The sequence below is a fragment of the Nilaparvata lugens genome, chromosome 12 (assembly GCF_014356525.2).
Source record: "Nilaparvata lugens isolate BPH chromosome 12, ASM1435652v1, whole genome shotgun sequence".
In the NCBI taxonomy this organism is placed as follows: Eukaryota; Metazoa; Arthropoda; class Insecta; order Hemiptera; family Delphacidae; genus Nilaparvata; species Nilaparvata lugens.
Window position 1 is genome coordinate 20,257,406 of NC_052515.1, and position 18,697 is coordinate 20,276,102.

At 37.7% G+C, this 18,697-nt stretch overlaps 1 protein-coding gene across 2 annotated transcripts in view; it reads left to right on the plus strand.

Moving 5' to 3' along the window:
• Nucleotides 1-18,697, plus strand: part of LOC111055699 (leucine-rich repeat-containing protein 24) — a 293,212-nt gene that overhangs the window by 258,210 nt on the left and 16,305 nt on the right. For both annotated transcript variants that reach the window (XM_039439081.1, XM_039439082.1), the window contains 3 exons: nt 13,733-13,962; nt 16,522-16,726; nt 18,025-18,208. In XM_039439081.1, coding sequence (XP_039295015.1) covers nt 13,752-13,962; nt 16,522-16,726; nt 18,025-18,208 — 600 coding nt within the window. In that variant the 5' untranslated portion in view covers nt 13,733-13,751. The remainder of the gene's footprint in view (nt 1-13,732; nt 13,963-16,521; nt 16,727-18,024; nt 18,209-18,697) is intronic.

Consider the following 18,697-nt stretch of genomic DNA (forward strand, 5'->3'; position numbering starts at 1 on the left):
GGTCGAGTCAGAGAGTAGATTTGAAAAGATAGTGGTTTTCCATTTGATCATCACTTTGATGTCAATATGTAGAGTAGGTTGTATCTTGTATGAGACTTTACTCTTTTAATTTAAATCAATTTGATAATAATATTAGTTATTAATCTCAATTATTTTTTGGAGAAAAATGTTCATGATAGTGGGATACATGTTATGAAGTCAATGGAAATGATAAGGAGGCAATATTGCCAATTTTCTTGAATGAAAAAGACTAAGAAATTGTCAAAAAACCACTGATTTATTGATAATTAGAAAGACCGGTTTCGGTTATTACACCATTGTCAATCTCTGATAAACAGAGTGTTTCAAACACAGTGGTTTTTTTGACAATTTCTTAGTCTTTTTTTCATTTAATATGAATAATTACCACAATATCAACTTTTCAACTACACAAAAGTTGCCAATTTTCCTTTTCCATCGCCTTCCATAGCTGTGTTTCAAGCTATCCCACTGAATCTGATCTCATATCAATTCAAAATCTCATTCATTTTTGTCAATAATTTTTTCAATTCTATCTCAAATATATTTTATTCCTCAAATTTTTTTTCTCAAGATTCAATAACAAATTTGCATTGATCAAATGGAATATTTTGGTAATTCATCATATTTCTTCAGGAGCTACAAACAATTTTGCATCGGTTTTAGGAACTCGAACTAATTTTTTTTCAAAAAAAAGAGTCACTATTGATGTTGTATAACAGTTTCTGTCAGCTTAATGATGTGGCCTGTGTGCTGGCCATGAAACCACGGTCCTAAACGATGAATAAATGTAGAGGACTCAAAATTTGTGGAACAACGTTTTTGTAGATTGCAATGTTTTAAATGCTTTAAAAATCTCATATTTATTCATTTATTCACGTACTGACAGTATTTTATTGTATATTTTGTACATTTTTCTCCAGCAAATCTAATTAGTTTTGTTTCGTGGGTGTGTAGCCATGAAACCATGGTCCTAAACCATAAATAAATGTAGAAGGGCCAAATGTGTGTGTTTTCACTCCAATTATTTTCTTTTGACAATGTTTTTGTGCAATGTAATGTTTCAAAATGCTTGAACAATGCAATATTCATTAATTTATCCATTCATTCACTTACTGACAGTATTAAATTGTATTTTATTATGTTTTTCCCCTAGCAATCCAATAAATAATTTGTTTTCGTGTTGCAGGTGGTGGGCGTGTCTAGCGATGGAGGGGAGTGGCTGGGTGGTGATGGTGGGGGTGTTGTTGGGCCTGGTTGGGTGTGCCTCGCTGGGCGTGGCCGAAGATTGGTCCAACTGCCCTTCGGTTTGTCGCTGCAAGTGGGTGTCAGGCAAGAAGGTGGCCGAATGCACGCAGGCTGGCCTCTCGGCGGTGCCAGATCGACTCTCCACCGAGATTCAGAGCATCGATCTGTCAGGTATTGTATTACGTCTGCACGTATCTTATTGTCTCAACTCCGCCCACATCTCTTGTAATGTTATAAAGTGCCAATAAAAGACATTTAGGGCCGGTTTCCGAGCTCGGGATTTAGCTAAGTTCTAGACTTTAAACAGCTGGAGTCAGAAAATTGGGCATAGTCGCAGTTTTTTTTATGACAGTAGTCACAGTATTTATTTTCACATTTCTATAATTGGAAACGTTTTCCCTTGACGAAATTAAACATTCCTAAATAATTAAAAATAGCTGAAACTTGACACTATTTTTTCTTTGTTTTGTTTTTTGTTCAATTTTTTAGTTTTTCGAAATTTAATTCAAACGTATTGAATGAAAAAGACTAAGAAATTGTCAAAAACCACAGATTTATTGATACTTAGAAAGACCGGTTTCGGTTATTACACCATTGTCAATCTCTGATAAACTCAGTTTATCTATGTATCAATCAATCTGTGGTTTTTGATAATTTCTTAGTCTTTTTCATTCAATATGAATAATTACCACAATCTCAACTTCTCAACTACACAAAAAGTAATTCAAATGTGACTATGTCAATGACTACCATTACGCCCCGTTTTGGAAAACCAATTTTCTGACTCCAGCTGTTTAAGTCTTGAACCCAGCCAAATCCCGAGCTCGGAAACCGGCCCTTATCTGTCTTTCAGTAGTTTTGGGATGAGGTAGCTGGGAGGTCTACAACTTTCAAACTGACTAGTGTAATTATGAATTAGGTTCCAATACATACAAGTTAAGAGTTTAATTGTGAATTAGGTTCTTGAGTTGGTGGTTGTAATCCATCCTAACCTAAAAAATGTATAATCATAAAGTAGATCCTAGACCTCCATTCACATGGTTGTAATTTATCCAAACTAAAAACCATATAATCACAAAGTAGATCCTAGACCCCCATTCACATTCCCCCATCCCCACCATCCCCATAAGTAGATCCTAGACCTCCATTCATATGGTTGTAATTCATCCTAACCTAAAAACCGTATAATCACAAAGTAGATCCTAGACCCCCATTCACATTCCCCCATCCCCACCCATCCCCATAAGTAGATCCTAGACCTCCATTAACATGGTTGTAATTCATCCTACCTAAAAACCGTATAATCACAAAGTAGATCCTAGACCCCCATTCACATTCCCCCATCCCCACCCATCCCCATAAGTAGATCCTAGACCTCCATTCACATGGTTGTAATTCATCCTAACCTAAAAACCGTATAATCACAAAGTAGATCCTAGACCCCCATTCACATTCCCCCATCCCCACCACCACCCCACCATACAGCTCCAGACCATCATCCTCTAGAACATAAACACCTATGACTCCATCACGACCCACGATCCTAGATACCGATTCACCACCTTCATCCCCCACATCTGTTGATAGTGATTTATATATAGAGTTGAATACTGCATACCATACTAATACAATATTGTTCTGCATTGTTCCAGATGAGCAAAGCTGCACGATGTCAGCAAACAGCAAACTCAGTTGACGAGTTTGTTGTCCTGGAGTAGGCATTAAAATCCCGACTCACAACTCTATACTACAATAATGCATACAAGGATGAGCCTGCCAAAGATTTCCACAACTTTCTGAGCAGTCTGAAGGATAAAATTGTTCACATCATCAGTCAACAACTGCAGACACATGGAGCAATGAAGTTCAATCTAGTATTGGAGGCAACATATTTCCGCAGCACCCTTGATAAGACCTTCTTCAAACAAGAAACATGGACCTTCTTCAATAAACATGGACCAGCAATGTTTCAATTGGGCCATCCTCGCCAAACATGTACAAGGCAGTAATCCTCAACGAGTCAATGAGCGATACCATCAATTGGAGGAGAGATACAACTTTTCAGGCATTGGATTTCCCACTACCATCAACCAAATCGATATATTTGAGAAAGATAATCCAGAGGTATCAGTTAATATTTATGGTGTGGATGAGAAGAACGTTATATTTCCAAGAAGAGTTGGAAATGCAATGAAGGCAGATCACTTTGATCTTCTCCTCCTCTGTGAGAGTAGGGATGATGATGAAAACAGCACCCTTGAGGATGACAATGAACATAAATCAAATAGCCACTACTGCTACATTAAAAATTTTGAAAGACTTGTAAGATCCCAACTCACAAAACATCAGCATAAAATTATCATCTGCAGACGATGTTTCACCCATTACACCCAGGATATAGATGGAGAACGTAGGATGGTGAGCATGAGGAGTATCGTGCTAGCAATAATACAGCAAGATTCATCATGCCACAGGTTGGAAAAGATGGTAACCTCCAACCTTGAAGTTTGAGAAACATGTGCAAAAGTATAGAGTACCTGTTGTAGCATACGCCGATTTTGAGTGCATCCTGGAGAAAATGATGAGGACAATGAACAATGGATTGGTGAAGTACAAAGTTATCCAGTATCGGGTAATGTGTTACTGCTTATACTTTGTGTGGGACCCATATTTGGAAGATTCTGGCTGACAATCACTAACCTAATCCCTCAGGAGCCGATTGTCTACAGGGGTGATGACGTGACCCGCCGAAATTTCATGAAGACCTCACCATGTATGCAAAAGATTTAGATGAGGCAATTGACTGCAGGAATATCAAGTTGCTCCCACTAACCAAAAGGAGAGAAAGAACGACATAATGCAGCTGATTTCTGTGAGGCCTGCAATGAATGGTTCAATAAAGATAAGGGTATGACCATTGTCATATAATGGTATCTACCGGAATGCATTATGCGTAAATGCAACCTGCAGCATGAGAGCGACAATTCATACCAGGTTTCTCCACAACTCTTCACAACTTAGATACACACTCATTATTCCAGAGCTGGGTAGAGATAAGGATCGGCTGTGTCATCCCAAATTCATCGGAAAAGTATATATCATATCACCAAACAAATATCTCCAAAATGCACCTTCGATTTATCGATACATTCCGGTTTACGCCTGATAGTTAGACAATCTGGTCACCAACCTAGTCAAATCAGCATCAAATCCAGAAGACTTGTCCAAAGTGCTGCCACATACTGCCAAGTGTTTGGAAACAAATTGAGCCTTGTCTCAGGAAAGGAGTGTTTCCATACGACTACTGCGATTCATGGCAGAAACTCGAAGAAAATTGCTACCACCCAAAGAGGCATTTTTCAGCAAGCTGGTTGATAGGAGTGTTAGCAGTGATGATTATGAACATGCTCAAACTGTGTGGAACCAATTCAGTTGTAGAACTCTGGGAGAATACAGTGACCTATACTTGAAAACAGATGTTCTCCTGTTGGCTGATGTCTTTGAGAGCTTCTGCGATGTATGCATGAAGACTTATGATTTGGATTGTGCTCACTACTTTACATCTCCAGGCTTTTCCTTTGATGTCATGCTGAAATATACTAAAGTCGAGCTTGAGCTCCTTACTGACTATGACATGTACATGTTTATTGAGCGAGGTATCAGAGGAGGAATAACAAATCGTATACACCGTCATGCTGTAGCCAACAATGCCTACACAGGAGCGCCTATTGACCCCGAGAAGCCTACATCATATCTCCTGTACACAGATGCGAACCAACCTGTACGGCTGGGCAATGTGCAACCACTTCCATGCCGGAAATTCCAGTGGATGGAGAAAGATGAGTTGGAGGGGGTGAGCAGAGGTATTGAGGGTGTTGGAGATGTTCAAAAGATGGCTACATCTTGGAGGTAGACATTGAGTACCCTTCCGAATTGCATGATGAGCACAACGACTTCCCATTCCTAGCAGAGAACAAAAAAACTCTTAAATCTAATCATGTACAACTCATGACAGCTCTAAGCAACCGTGAACGATATGTATGTCATTACCGCATCCTAAAACAGGCAGTACAACATGGATTGAAAATCACTAAAGTTCATCGAGGTGTAAGGTTTGAGCAGGAGGACTTCCTAGCACCCTACATCATGCTAAACACCAGACTTCGACAACAGTCAAAGAACAAGTTTGAGAAAAATTTCTTCAAACTCATGAACAACGCAGTTTTTGGCAAGACAATGGAGAATGTGCGAAAAAGAATGAGCATGGAGCTAGTGAATGATGAGAAGCGTTTGAAGAAACTGATTGCTCGACCAGTGTACAAGGACTGCATCATATTTGGTGAGAATATTTGCGCTGTTACAATGCATAAGGAAAAAGTAAAGCTGAACAAACCTATCTACATTGGTTTGACAGTGTTGGACATAAGCAAGACCCTTATGTACCAGTTCCACTACGATGTGATGAAACCTATGTACAAAGAGAACCTACAACTGCTTTATCAGGATACTGACAGCTTATTCTACATCGTGAAAACTGAGAACCTATACAACGACATCATCAACAACCAACAACTGAAAGATACCTTTGACACTTCAGAGTACCCTGCAGACACCACCATGCTACTCGGATGCAAACAAAATGGTGCTTGGCAAGTTTAAAGATGAATATGCTGGCCGAGCGCCACTTGAGTATGTAGGCTTATGATCGAAGCTATATGCCTGTAGGTGTTACAATAGTGATCCAAATCAGCTGACAAGTGGATTGATAAAGAAAGCTAAAGGAGTGAGGAGACCAATACTTGGGCGAGAACTCTCAAAAATGCATCCAGATGCTGAACATTACATAGGCTTCCAAGACTATCTAGATTGTCTATATGGTGATGAGGATTCTATAGAGAACAAGTGATGTTTGGCACTAGGAAACATCAGATCATGACCCAAGTCATGAGAAAGAAGGCACTGAGCAAAGCTGATGAGAAGAGGTATATTCTAGATGATGGAATTACAACTCTTGCACATGGACATTACAAGATCCCCACTCTAGCACACATTGATGAGGAGGATGAGGAGGAGGAGGAGGAGAGGATGAGGAGGAAGAGATGATTGATCTCCAGAAATCCCAAGGTTCAGGCAGCTAGCAGTACTACAACAGCTAAACGGACATTCTCATCACATGATGAGCTCATTGATAAAGTCAATGAGTCAGGAAGCAGTACTATCCCTGCTAAACGGTCACGTCCCTTATCAAATGATGACTATAAATAGATGGTGATGCATCCCAGTACAGCATTCTGAGAAAATTGCTTGAAAAGTGACGTCATACCACAGCCAGGAGTGTCAACAAATCCACTGCGCACATGTCTTTGCCCTACATTCACATCACAAGACTTTTTGGAAGCGGTCATCATCAGTTGAGGTCTGTGCAACCGTGCTGTAAAGAACTAGCATCAGCTACAACTAGAACTCCAGCTACTACTCCAGCTAGTATACTCCTGCTGTTACCACTACCACTGCCAACATCAGCCTGCAGTGGAGCAAGCAGATATGTGTGAGTGTGGAGACTGTCTACTAGTAACCAGCAACCAATGGATTGTACAACCATTTCTGAAGTTTGGAGATAAGGACCTACCAGAACCGTTTGGAACAGCTCAAAACTTTCTAGAGACACTAAAATCCATCTTTCATGATGCCGAAGTGTCAAGCTATACCGACCTAGGCGAGGGAGCAGCCATCTTGAAATTCTCATTCAGCAAAGGATTCTGTGAAATAAGTGATAGATTGGGTGAATTATATCACTGGATAGTTCTCGATATATTGGACTGATCTATTGAATTGTATGTAAATAATCTTATTGAATTGTATGTAATAATCTTATTATTCATATGAATGCTCAGTTTATATATATATATATAATATATATATATATATAGATATATATATATTATATATATATAATAATATATTAATGTATGTATCAATAAAAGAGAGAGTGGTGTTATTTCAAGAGAAATATGTTGTACATCTTATTCCATACACCCTTCAACTTCTAGAGTAAGCACTCTTAGACATTTCTCTAAGTACCGTCTCCATTTTGGAGGTTGGCAATCATCATGGCGATTTTTACCTTGTTCACAGCCGCTCTAAATAGGTCATTGGTTGTGCAATTAAACGCTTCCCTCAGGTTTCTCAACCAAGACATTCTCCTGCGTCCCACTGAGCGCTTACCAACTATTTTACCTTGGATTATGAGGTGCAGAATCATGTACTTGGGTCCTCTCATAATGTGTCCAAGGTAAGTCAACTTTCGTATTTTAATGTCATGCACAATATCTAGTTGCTTACCCATTCTTCTGAGAACTTCTATGTTCGTGACTCTATCTGTCCACGATATACGGAGTATCCGCCGGTAGCTCCACATTTCAAATGCTTGAAGTCTGGTCTTAAATGTCTTAGACATTTAAGGTATAGTAATACAAAGGGAAGCATCCTTCTATGATAAACTTGTCTTTATCATACCATGTAGGAAGTTCATGATGGTTGAGCTCAACAGCCTGATGCCTAATAATGCTAATTAGCAAGTTCATATATCCGTATGGATAAGATAGTATTAGCACAAGAGCTGCACAAGCAAGCTGTTGGAACTTCCCAACAAGAAAAGTTACAGTCAAAGGTCTTTATGACCTCTATCAAGCTGACCTTGTTGAGATGATACCATATGCTCACAGAACAAAGGTTATAGATACATAATTACTATTATCAATTGTCTTAGTAAGTTCGCCTTGCTGTAAGTGAACAGTGACTGATCAGTGAACTGATCAGTGACTGATCAGTGACTGAACAGTGACTGATCATAGATTACTGATCAGTTGATCAGTGACTGAACAGTGACTGATCAGACTGATCAGTGACTGTTCAGTGATTGATCAATAACTGAACAGTGACTGAACAGTGACTGATCAGTTACTGATCAGACTGATCAGTAATTGAACTGACTGACCACTGAGTGGACGACCCAATTATGCTATACAGACATGTAACAGGAGGAGTGAGGGTCATTGAGAATATGTCATGTCTGAGCATGGAGTGGGTCAGTCATTGAAAATATCTATCTTCAATACCATTTTGATCTCTAGAGCAGCATGACCATGTTGATCTAGAGTCTCTCATGGACATCTTGATCCAGTAGGTCTACCATGTACATTGATCTGGAGTGATAGGCCTCCATGCCCATATAGATGACAGCCGTGCATGAGCATCTTGAGCTAGAGTCCTTAATGCTGGCGGCCATTGGTCATGTGACAGAGGGAGGTGGAGTGGGGGTCGTTGAAATTACAATGCTTAAAGTAAAGTAAGGTGATTTTTTACCTATATGAATTAATGAAACTCTCAATCAATGGTTAACACATAAAATGAGGTTTATTTCATACATGTTTACATCATTACATGAGAGTAGTTTTAGACAGTGGATCAGCCAATGAGGGTTTATTTCTTTATTAGCATATTACAATGGTATACATTCAATATTAGCTGATTGGTGTGATGAGGGCTACTACAAAATTGAAGCCTTCTTGGCCTCGGCCGGTGGGATACCTGGCAGCGGCCAGCGGCGGCCGGACGACTGGCTGCGGCGGCGGGGCGACTGGTGGGGCGACCGGCGGTGGCCGGACGACTGGCGGCGGGGTGACTGGTAGTGGTGGGCCAGTCTACCCACTACATACAAAAAAAAAATATATATATATATATCCTCTGGTTCTGTTGATACTGACATTTAATACTTACCTTTACCGCTTGGATTGAGCTTGGAACCTCCAATTGGGAAGCTGACTTGCTACCCACACACCAAGAGGATTCATGTTTAAAGACTTAAATTATATAGAATATGATACTTCTTCCGACTGGTGACGACAGTGGGGCGACTGGTGGCGATAGTGGGACGACTGGTGGCGATAGGGGCGACTGGTGGCGATGGTGGGGCGACTAGTGGCGGTTGGATGACTGGTTGTGGTTGGATGACTGGTGTTATGGATTGAGGTCTACTTCTAATGAGCCAGCCATCGATGATAAGCAAACTCCATCCACTGAATTTCCTTTGAATTTCAACTCCTCATCCAGTAGGGTCATGCACGCTTGGTTGATGATGTCTGGAAGATTGATGATACTGAAGATGGTGTATTTGGAGTTTTGAAGGGAACATTCTGAAACTCTTCTTGTTCGAAGAAGGTCTTATCAAGGTGCGTGTGGAAATATGTTGCCTCCAATACTAGATTGAACTTCATTGCTCCATGTGCCTGCAGTTGTTGACTGATGATGTGAACAATTTTATCCTTCAGACTGCTCAGAAAGGTGTGGAAATCTTTGGCAGGTCATCCTTGTATGCATATTGTAGTATAGAGTCGTGAGTCGGGATTTGAATGCCTCCTCCAGGACAACAAACTCGTCCACTGAGTTTGCTGTTTGCTGTCATCATGCAGCTTTGCTCATCTGGAACAATGCAGAACAATATTGTATTAGTATGGTATGCAGTATTCAACTCTATATATTAAATCACTCAACAGATGTGGGGGATGAAGGTGGTGAATCAGTATCTAGGATCATGGTCTGGGATGGAGGTTCATAGGTGTTATGTTCTAGAGGATGATGGTCCGGAGCTGTATGGTGGGGTGGGGATGGGGGAATGTGAATGGGGTCTAGGATCTACTTTGTGATTATACGGTTTTTAGGTTAGGATGAATTACAACCATGTGAATGGAGGTCTAGGATCTACTTATGGGGAGAGGGTGGGGATGGGGAATGTGAATGGGGGTCTAGGATCTACTTTGTGATTATACGGTTTTTAGGTTAGGATGAATTACAACCATGTTAATGGAGGTCTAGGATCTACTTATGGGGATGGGTGGGGATGGGGAATGTGAATGGGGGTCTAGGATCTACTTTGTGATTATACGGTTTTTAGGTTAGGATGAATTACAACCATATGAATGGAGGTCTAGGATACTTATGGGGATGGGTGGGGATGGGGAATGTGAATGGGGGTCTAGGATCTACTTTGTGATTATATGGTTTTTAGGTTAGGATAAATTACAACCATGTGAATGGAGGTCTAGGATCTACTTTATGATTATACATTTTTTAGGTTAGGATGGATTACAACCACCAACTCAAAGAACCTAATTCACAATTAAACTCTTAACTTGTATGTATTGGAACCTAATTCATAATTACACTAGTCATTTTTGAATATGTCATTTACTCTATGTATTGGAACCTAATTCATAATTAAACTTGTCATTTTCGAATTTAAGTCATTTTAGAATTTAATTGTCAGTCTCAAACCATCTACTTCAAAATTCTACTCTTTTGGACTTAATTGTTGAATCATGAAATAATATTAAATATATATATAACTATAAAATGCACTGGTACTTACTCTTGATGTTGATAAAGATGGAAGTAATCCAAAACCAATACGCCGAAATCACACACACACGTGGTGGTACTGGTGGTACACACACATACTGATGGCACGACTGCACTAGACACAATGTCCCACTCCTTGTAGAATAACTCCTTTTATACCCCAGTTCGGGATCCGGAGGGAATTTTTTTTTCCCTTTTTTTTCCCATTTATTCCTGATTTTATGTGTTTTGATTTTTTTTTTTTTAAATTTTTTATTATTTTTTTTTCAATTTTTTTTTTTTATTTTTTTTTTTTTTAAATTTTTTTTCATTTTTTTTTCATTTTTTTTTATTTTCTTTTATTTATTTATTTTTTTTTTAATTTTTCATTTTTCTTTAATAATTTTTTTTTTTTGTGACCTTGAGGTTAAGGTGGTTGACCTGGATGACCTTGAGGTTAGGGTGGTTGACCTGGATGACCTTGAGGTGGGTGTGGTTGATGGAAGCGTTTGAAAGTTATCGTCGAACATACGAACTCACAAACGAACGACTCGAGCCATAATCAAAAGTAGGAACTCGCTTTGATCGTTCTAAATATATCCGTAAGACGTTTGCTGGTGGAGTTTTTATTATACAAGTGATGATTGGGAGAGAGAAAGAATAGGAAAACGCTTCTCTCAGTTATGTCGATTAATAAGAATGTTTGAAATTAGGTTAGATTCAATTTAGAGTTCAACATTTTCAGTCTAAAAAAGTACTAAAAATTGAAAGTTTTATAAAATTTCATCATGACAAATTCCTCATGTCATGTCCAGTTCCATGAGTTATAATGGGATTATTCCCACTCAGCCCGGCCGAGTATGAATAGTACCATTGTAATTCAGTGTAATATATTATTTAATGGTACCGAACATGTTTATTGTACTCTGATACTGATTTTAAGGAATTAGCCTTTATAGTCTACAAACAACTTTTCACCTGATACAATCTCTTGATTGGTCATGTGAAAGATGAAGTAAGATTCTACGGTACCTACTCATGGACTAGGCTTATATAGTAATCGACAGAATGAGCATATTAATCACAAAAACTTAATTATTATAAATTATGATATTAGAATTGAATGGACTATTAATAAATGTCATCACATATTATGCTACCTTTTTCAACTGTGTGATTATCAATCTAGATGCATAGTGGTGAGATTGAACCATCTTGTGGCGTTGATGATGTTACACCCACAACAACATTCCAATCCTCTGATGAATTCCGAGTAAGAAAAGCTTACTTTGAGAAGAATGTTCCAGTCTTCTCACATGCATGTGGGTTTGTAACCTAAGGGAAAGGAATTCAGTCAGGGTGGCTGTGATTGCTATTCTCTCAGGGAGAGGAAGGGATAGGGATTCAAGAGAAAAAGAGTGGGAATCTTAGGGAAAACGTAGGGAAATTCAGGGGTAGAAGTGAGAGGAAACTAGAGGGGAAGGTGGAGGAGATGTAGAGGAGGAGAGGGAATCCAGATATGGGGAAGGAAATCCGGAGGATAAGGGTTGAAGAAGGGGAGGGAATCAAGAAGTACAGGGGAGAAATCGGAGACAAATTCGCACAAATTCCAGGAATACCATTCACACGACTAAAAGAGATTCTACACCTAAAAGCCTTGTGACTACTGTGTAAAAGTAAACATTTCAATTCCAAGCTAACCTCAGAATGAGAGTGCTGGATGACAGTGTCAGTATTGGTTGAATGAGAAGCATTGTTGTTAATTTATAAGGGATGCTGACAGCTTGAAGTGAATCTGACCATAGAAGTCATTGCTCTGTGGGAGGCTGAATGGGGTTATTTCTTTGGGTCCTCTGCTGCAGGTCGAGTCAGAGAGTAGATTTGAAAAGATAGTGGTTTTCCATTTGATCATCACTTTGATGTCAATATGTAGAGTAGGTTGTATCTTGTATGAGACTTTACTCTTTTAATTTAAATCAATTTGATAATAATATTAGTTATTAATCTCAATTATTTTTTTGGAGAAAAATGTTCATGATAGTGGGATACATGTTATGAAGTCAATGGAAATGATAAGGAGGCAATATTGCCAATTTTCTTGAATGAAAAAGACTAAGAAATTGTCAAAAAACCACTGATTTATTGATAATTAGAAAGACCGGTTTCGGTTATTACACCATTGTCAATCTCTGATAAACAGAGTGTTTCAAACACAGTGGTTTTTTGACAATTTCTTAGTCTTTTTTTCATTTAATATGAATAATTACCACAATATCAACTTTTCAACTACACAAAAAGTTGCCAATTTTCCTTTTCCATCGCCTTCCATAGCTGTGTTTCAAGCTATCCCACTGAATCTGATCTCATATCAATTCAAAATCTCATTCATTTTTGTCAATAATTTTATCAATTCTATCTCAAATATATTTTATTCCTCAAATTTTTTTCTCAAGATTCAATAACAAATTTGCATTGATCAAATGGAATATTTTGGTAATTCATCATATTTCTTCAGGAGCTACAAACAATTTTGCATCGGTTTTAGGAACTCGAACTAATTTTTTTCAAATTAAAAAGAGTCACTATTGATGTTGTATAACAGTTTCTGTCAGCTTAATGATGTGGCCTGTGTGCTGGCCATGAAACCACGGTCCTAAACGATGAATAAATGTAGAGGACTCAAAATTTGTGGAACAACGTTTTTGTGGATTGCAATGTTTCAAATGCTTTAAAAATCTCATATTTATTCATTTATTCACTTACTGACAGTATTTTATTGTATAATTTTGTACATTTTTCTCCAGCAAATCCAATTAGTTTTGTTTCGTGGGTGTGTAGCCATGAAACCATGGTCCTAAACCATAAATAAATGTAGAAGGGCCAAATGTGTGTGTTTTCACTCCAATTATTTTCTTTTGACAATGTTTTTGTGCAATGTAATGTTTCAAAATGCTTGAACAATGCAATATTCATTAATTGATCCATTCATTCACTTACTGACAGTATTAAATTGTATTTTATTATGTTTTTCCCCTAGCAATCCAATAAATAATTTGTTTTCGTGTTGCAGGTGGTGGGCGTGTCTAGTGATGGAGGGGAGTGGCTGGGTGGTGATGGTGGGGGTGTTGTTGGGCCTGGTTGGGTGTGCCTCGCTGGGCGTGGCCGAAGATTGGTCCAACTGCCCTTCGGTTTGTCGCTGCAAGTGGGTTTCAGGCAAGAAGGTGGCCGAATGCACGCAGGCTGGCCTCTCGGCGGTGCCAGATCGACTCTCCACCGAGATTCAGAGCATCGATCTGTCAGGTATTGTATTACATCTGCACATATCTTATTGTCTCAACTCCACCCACATCACTTGTAATGTTATAAAGTGCCAATAAAAGACATTTAGGGCCGGTTTCTGAGCTCGGGATTTAGCTAAGTTCTAGACTTTAAACAGCTGGTGTCAGAAAATTGGGCTAAGTCGCAGTTTTTATGACAGTAGTCACAGTATTTATTTTCACATTTCTATAATTGGAAACGTTTTCCCTTGACGAAATTAAACATTCCTAAATAATTAAAAATAGCTGAAACTTGACACTATTTTTTCTTTGTTTTGTTTTTTGTTCAATTTTTTAGTTTTTCGAAATTTAATTCAAACTTATTGAATGAAAAAGACTAAGAAATTGTCAAAAACCACAGATTTATTGATACTTAGAAAGACCGGTTTCGGTTATTACACCATTGTCAATCTCTGATAAACTTAGTTTATCTAAGTATCAATCAATCTGTGGTTTTTGATAATTTCTTAGTCTTTTTCATTCAATATGAATAATTACCACAATCTCAACTTCTCAACTACACAAAAAGTAATTCAAATGTGACTATGTCAATGACTACCATTACGCCCCGTTTTGGAAAACCAATTTTCTGACTCCAGCTGTTTAAAGTCTTGAACCCAGCCAAATCCCGAGCTCGGAAACCGGCCCTTATCTGTCTTTCAGTAGTTTTGGGATGAGGTAGCTGGGAGGTCTACAACTTTCAAACTGATCGTCAAGGCTGCCTCACAATTATAGGTACTCAGGCAGGACCCCATTTGACTCCTGTTTGTACCAGTTCGAGCATATAGGAGTTTGGCCTGTGAGTCCACATATGGTACACCTAGGTTTTTCCAACTGGTCTGTGTCCACCATCCCAAGCCTCGCGTTGTTCCAGCTGTTGCAGTTCTTATAATATGGACACAGTTTCTGTTGTTTTGAATGGCAGTTCCTATTTCCACAGACCCAAAAAGTGATTCATGTGATTGGGTTGAGGTTGTGATCGATCAGTCTACTGATCATGTTCCAGTCTACATTTTTTCTTCATAAAAATATGTATTCTAATGCAATATTCCAATGCAACCTTCTGATTTGTAGTTTGAGATTGATGATTTTGTGTAGAAATTGGAATGGGCATAACCTACATAATATTTGGACGATTTGAGACAAAATTAGGAAATAGAAGGAGTTTTGGGAAATAGCCTGTTTTTTCTATTCCAACTATTGTATTGTTTGCTCTATTGAATAAATTAGTATATTTCGCACCTAGAGCAGAAAATGAGATTTTTCTGGCTCGAAATCGGTTTTCGAGTCCGAGGCCGTAGGCCGAGGACTAGAAAAGATTGAGAGCCGGAAAAACATTTGTGCCTGTGGTGCGAACGCTATTTTTCGCCACACACAAAAATAAACAATAAATATGTGATAATAGTTGTTTACTAAGCACTTCCTAAAGCAGAAGTGGAAGGTGATAGCTCTAGCAAATCTGAGGTAACCTGAATATCAGGAAATTGTCCAAGTATTTTTATTTTTTATTCTGATTTGTCTAAATAACCTAAAAAATGATGTTCAATTAACTTATGTGGGAGGTTGAGTTTATACTTTTTATTCTTTCAAATGACAATAAGATGATATTATTATAAATGCTTTAATTATTGAATAATGAACACAAATAATGAAAAGTTTTTTGATCAGCTGTTTTTTGATCACCTTTCTTAGTTCCATGTTAGCGGCTGGAAAGGGTACTCTTTCCGGCCTTAGCCGGAAAGAAACCTGTTCTGACGTCAGACGTGAGTCGTCTGCAAACAATGTCTTTCAGATCTACGTAGGTACTGGAAAACAGCTGCTTTCTGTGCAGTGTGGCGAAAAAATATTATCGTAATAAGAAAGTCTAGACCAAAAGTAAAAATCAACATTTTTGGGGATGGACTGGAAGAGCTATGCATCATAAATGTGTCCAGGAGTCAAATTGTGCAACCTGCATATTTTTTAAAGGTTTCAAAAATCCATTAAGTTATCGTCGGGTTATCGATCAAATTGTGCAAGATACGTGTACTTGCACATAAATATATGAGAATAAACCAAATACGAAATTCAACTTGAGGCCTTTCATTGATGAACCTTTGAAAAATATCCTTATCCATAATATGTGTAATTAATTAAACTTTTGTATTTAATATTAATGTGTAAGTTGTTTGAAAAAAATTAGTGAACCATTTAAAAGGAGAATGAACAAAACCCTTCAATTTCAACCAGATACACATTTTCTATTAGAAAGCTAACCACAGATATGTGCAATCACATATTATCAAAAGCTGAATAATAAGGCTTGTTACACACACATCAACTTTTGGCGACCTTAAAATTATATCTGATCAAACTGGTGATATTTGTCAAGTTTTGTTTAATCTGACATATATTGTAATCTACATGATTGAATTATTCTAAACTAATCTTGTTTTATTTCATAATAGTGTTATACTTATGTATTGTTCTTTGTAATGTATGATGTAAGAAAATTTGGAATAAACTTTTATTGAGTTTGATTTTTATGTAATGTTTTTCTTAGGTAACAACATGCATTCACTGCCGGCCGACGCGTTCAAATCGGTTGGGCTGGTCAACTTGCACCGCATCCACCTGCGGGAGTGCAACATCCAGGATTTGCACAAGGACGCGTTCCGCCGTCTCGAGATTGTCATTGAGATCGACCTGTCGCGCAACCGCATCCACACCCTGCATCCCAACACATTCAGCGAGAACCTCAGGCTCAGGTAACTACAATAAAGCAGTTTTATTTATAAAACTACTATCAACAAATGCTCACACAAAAATCTAAATACCCTTTTTTAATTTTTGAAAATGACATTATTGTTGAAATATATTGTGAGTTCAAAATTAAAAAAAGGGTTTTTAGATTTATATTTTTTATTTATATTTCTTGATAATTAGGAGCAGTTCTAACGAAAAAAGTAATGAATAAGTTTATTTTAATGATAATTAGAGGAGTTTGATGGAAGAAGGGTCCATAGGCAAAAACAATGTTTCGATGTTTTGAGAAAAACGCTGTCAAAGATTTCAAAGTGATTTATTGAAAAACATCATCTTAATAATTTGATTGTATGGTATGAGATGTTGTTGTATTTCTCCATAGTTGAAAGAATAAAACGTTGATATTGTCAATAACACTGCATATTTATTCGAAAATGAATTCATAATTCAGTACCAGGTTTCATGGTAATACCTACCACATCTTCAGCTACTAATATGAAGATGTGGTAGGTATTACCATGAAACCTGGTTCTATATTATGAATTAATTTTCGAATAAATATGCAGTGGTATTGACAATATCAACGTTTTATTCTTTCAAATATCATCTTGTTAAATGAAACTTCAAAGTTTAATTTGTCTGGTAATTGTGCAACAATAACTGAGAATCACTTCCTTCATTGTTCAATATTGGATGAAAATCCATTACAAACAGAGGTCCTTCTTCCATTAAAGTGATTTTTTCAGGAAATGCTCCAAATGAAGTAGTTCAACTAAGATGTTTCATTCATATTTATTGATGTAGAAAAAACTAATTGAATATTTTAATAAAAAAGAGTATTTTTAGAGAAAATTTTCTTAACCTATTCATTATCAGAGCTATTATCATCATTTTCTTCACCATCTGAAGCATTTTGAACCTCTGATCTGAAAGTCACATGAAGTTGAGACTTAATTTCATCACTTATTTTGCGCGATTACTTCGATTTACAACAATAATTATTATTGCAAACGAGCATACGTAAATACCAAGTGTAGAGAACCTGTTTAACCTAGAAACCTAACAGTTATTGTACACTTCATGCTCAAACTCTTGACACTGCCTTCTTAAAATCGTCGTCGCATCGTTCAGAAAAAGCAAACAGGTATGAACATTTGTAGACATAGAGAAAATAGTAGCGAATCTATTAATTTCTTTGACGGAAAAAGGGTTTGAAGCTCTTATTGTATTTTTTCCATCAAACTCCTTTTCTTATTTCCAATGTTATATTTTTCTAATGTGTTGATTTGTAATGTTGTAGGCTGGTCTACTTGAGCCAGAACCCTCTGCAGAAGTTGGAGGAAGGTCTGTTCAACAACCACACCTACCTGCAGACAGTGGACCTCAGCGACTGCCAGCTGTCCCACATTTCCTACAAGGCATTCTTCAATGTGCCTCTACTATCCAGGATTGCTCTCAATGGCAATAGGCTGGTGCATATGAAGGTCAGTTGAATTCAGATTATTTCCTTTGTTTCTTTGAACCATATTCACAGTCTATGGGCCAAATGCACCATTTAAGTTTGTGGAATCTGTATCTTCTTCTTCTTCAGAATCTATATAAAAGCGAAATGGCACTCACTGACTGACTGACTGACTGACTGACTGACTCACTCACTCACTCACTCACTCACTCGCAAAACTAAAAATCTACCGGACCAAAAACGTTCAAATTTGGTAGGTATGTTCAGTTGGCCCTTTAGAGACGCACTAATAAATCTTTTGGCAATATTCTTCTTCTCCCAATCTCTTAATTATCATTGAAATTTCCATATAATATGTTACTATAGAACTATAATCTAGATAGAGTACCTCTTCGAAACAGTTGTTAACTGGCAACTAAATTAATAATTTTGTCAGGTTGGCATTAAGTTGAGTTGACTTTGTTAGGTTGGCACCAAGTTGAAGAATTAAATGCATTTATCGCGGAAAAAT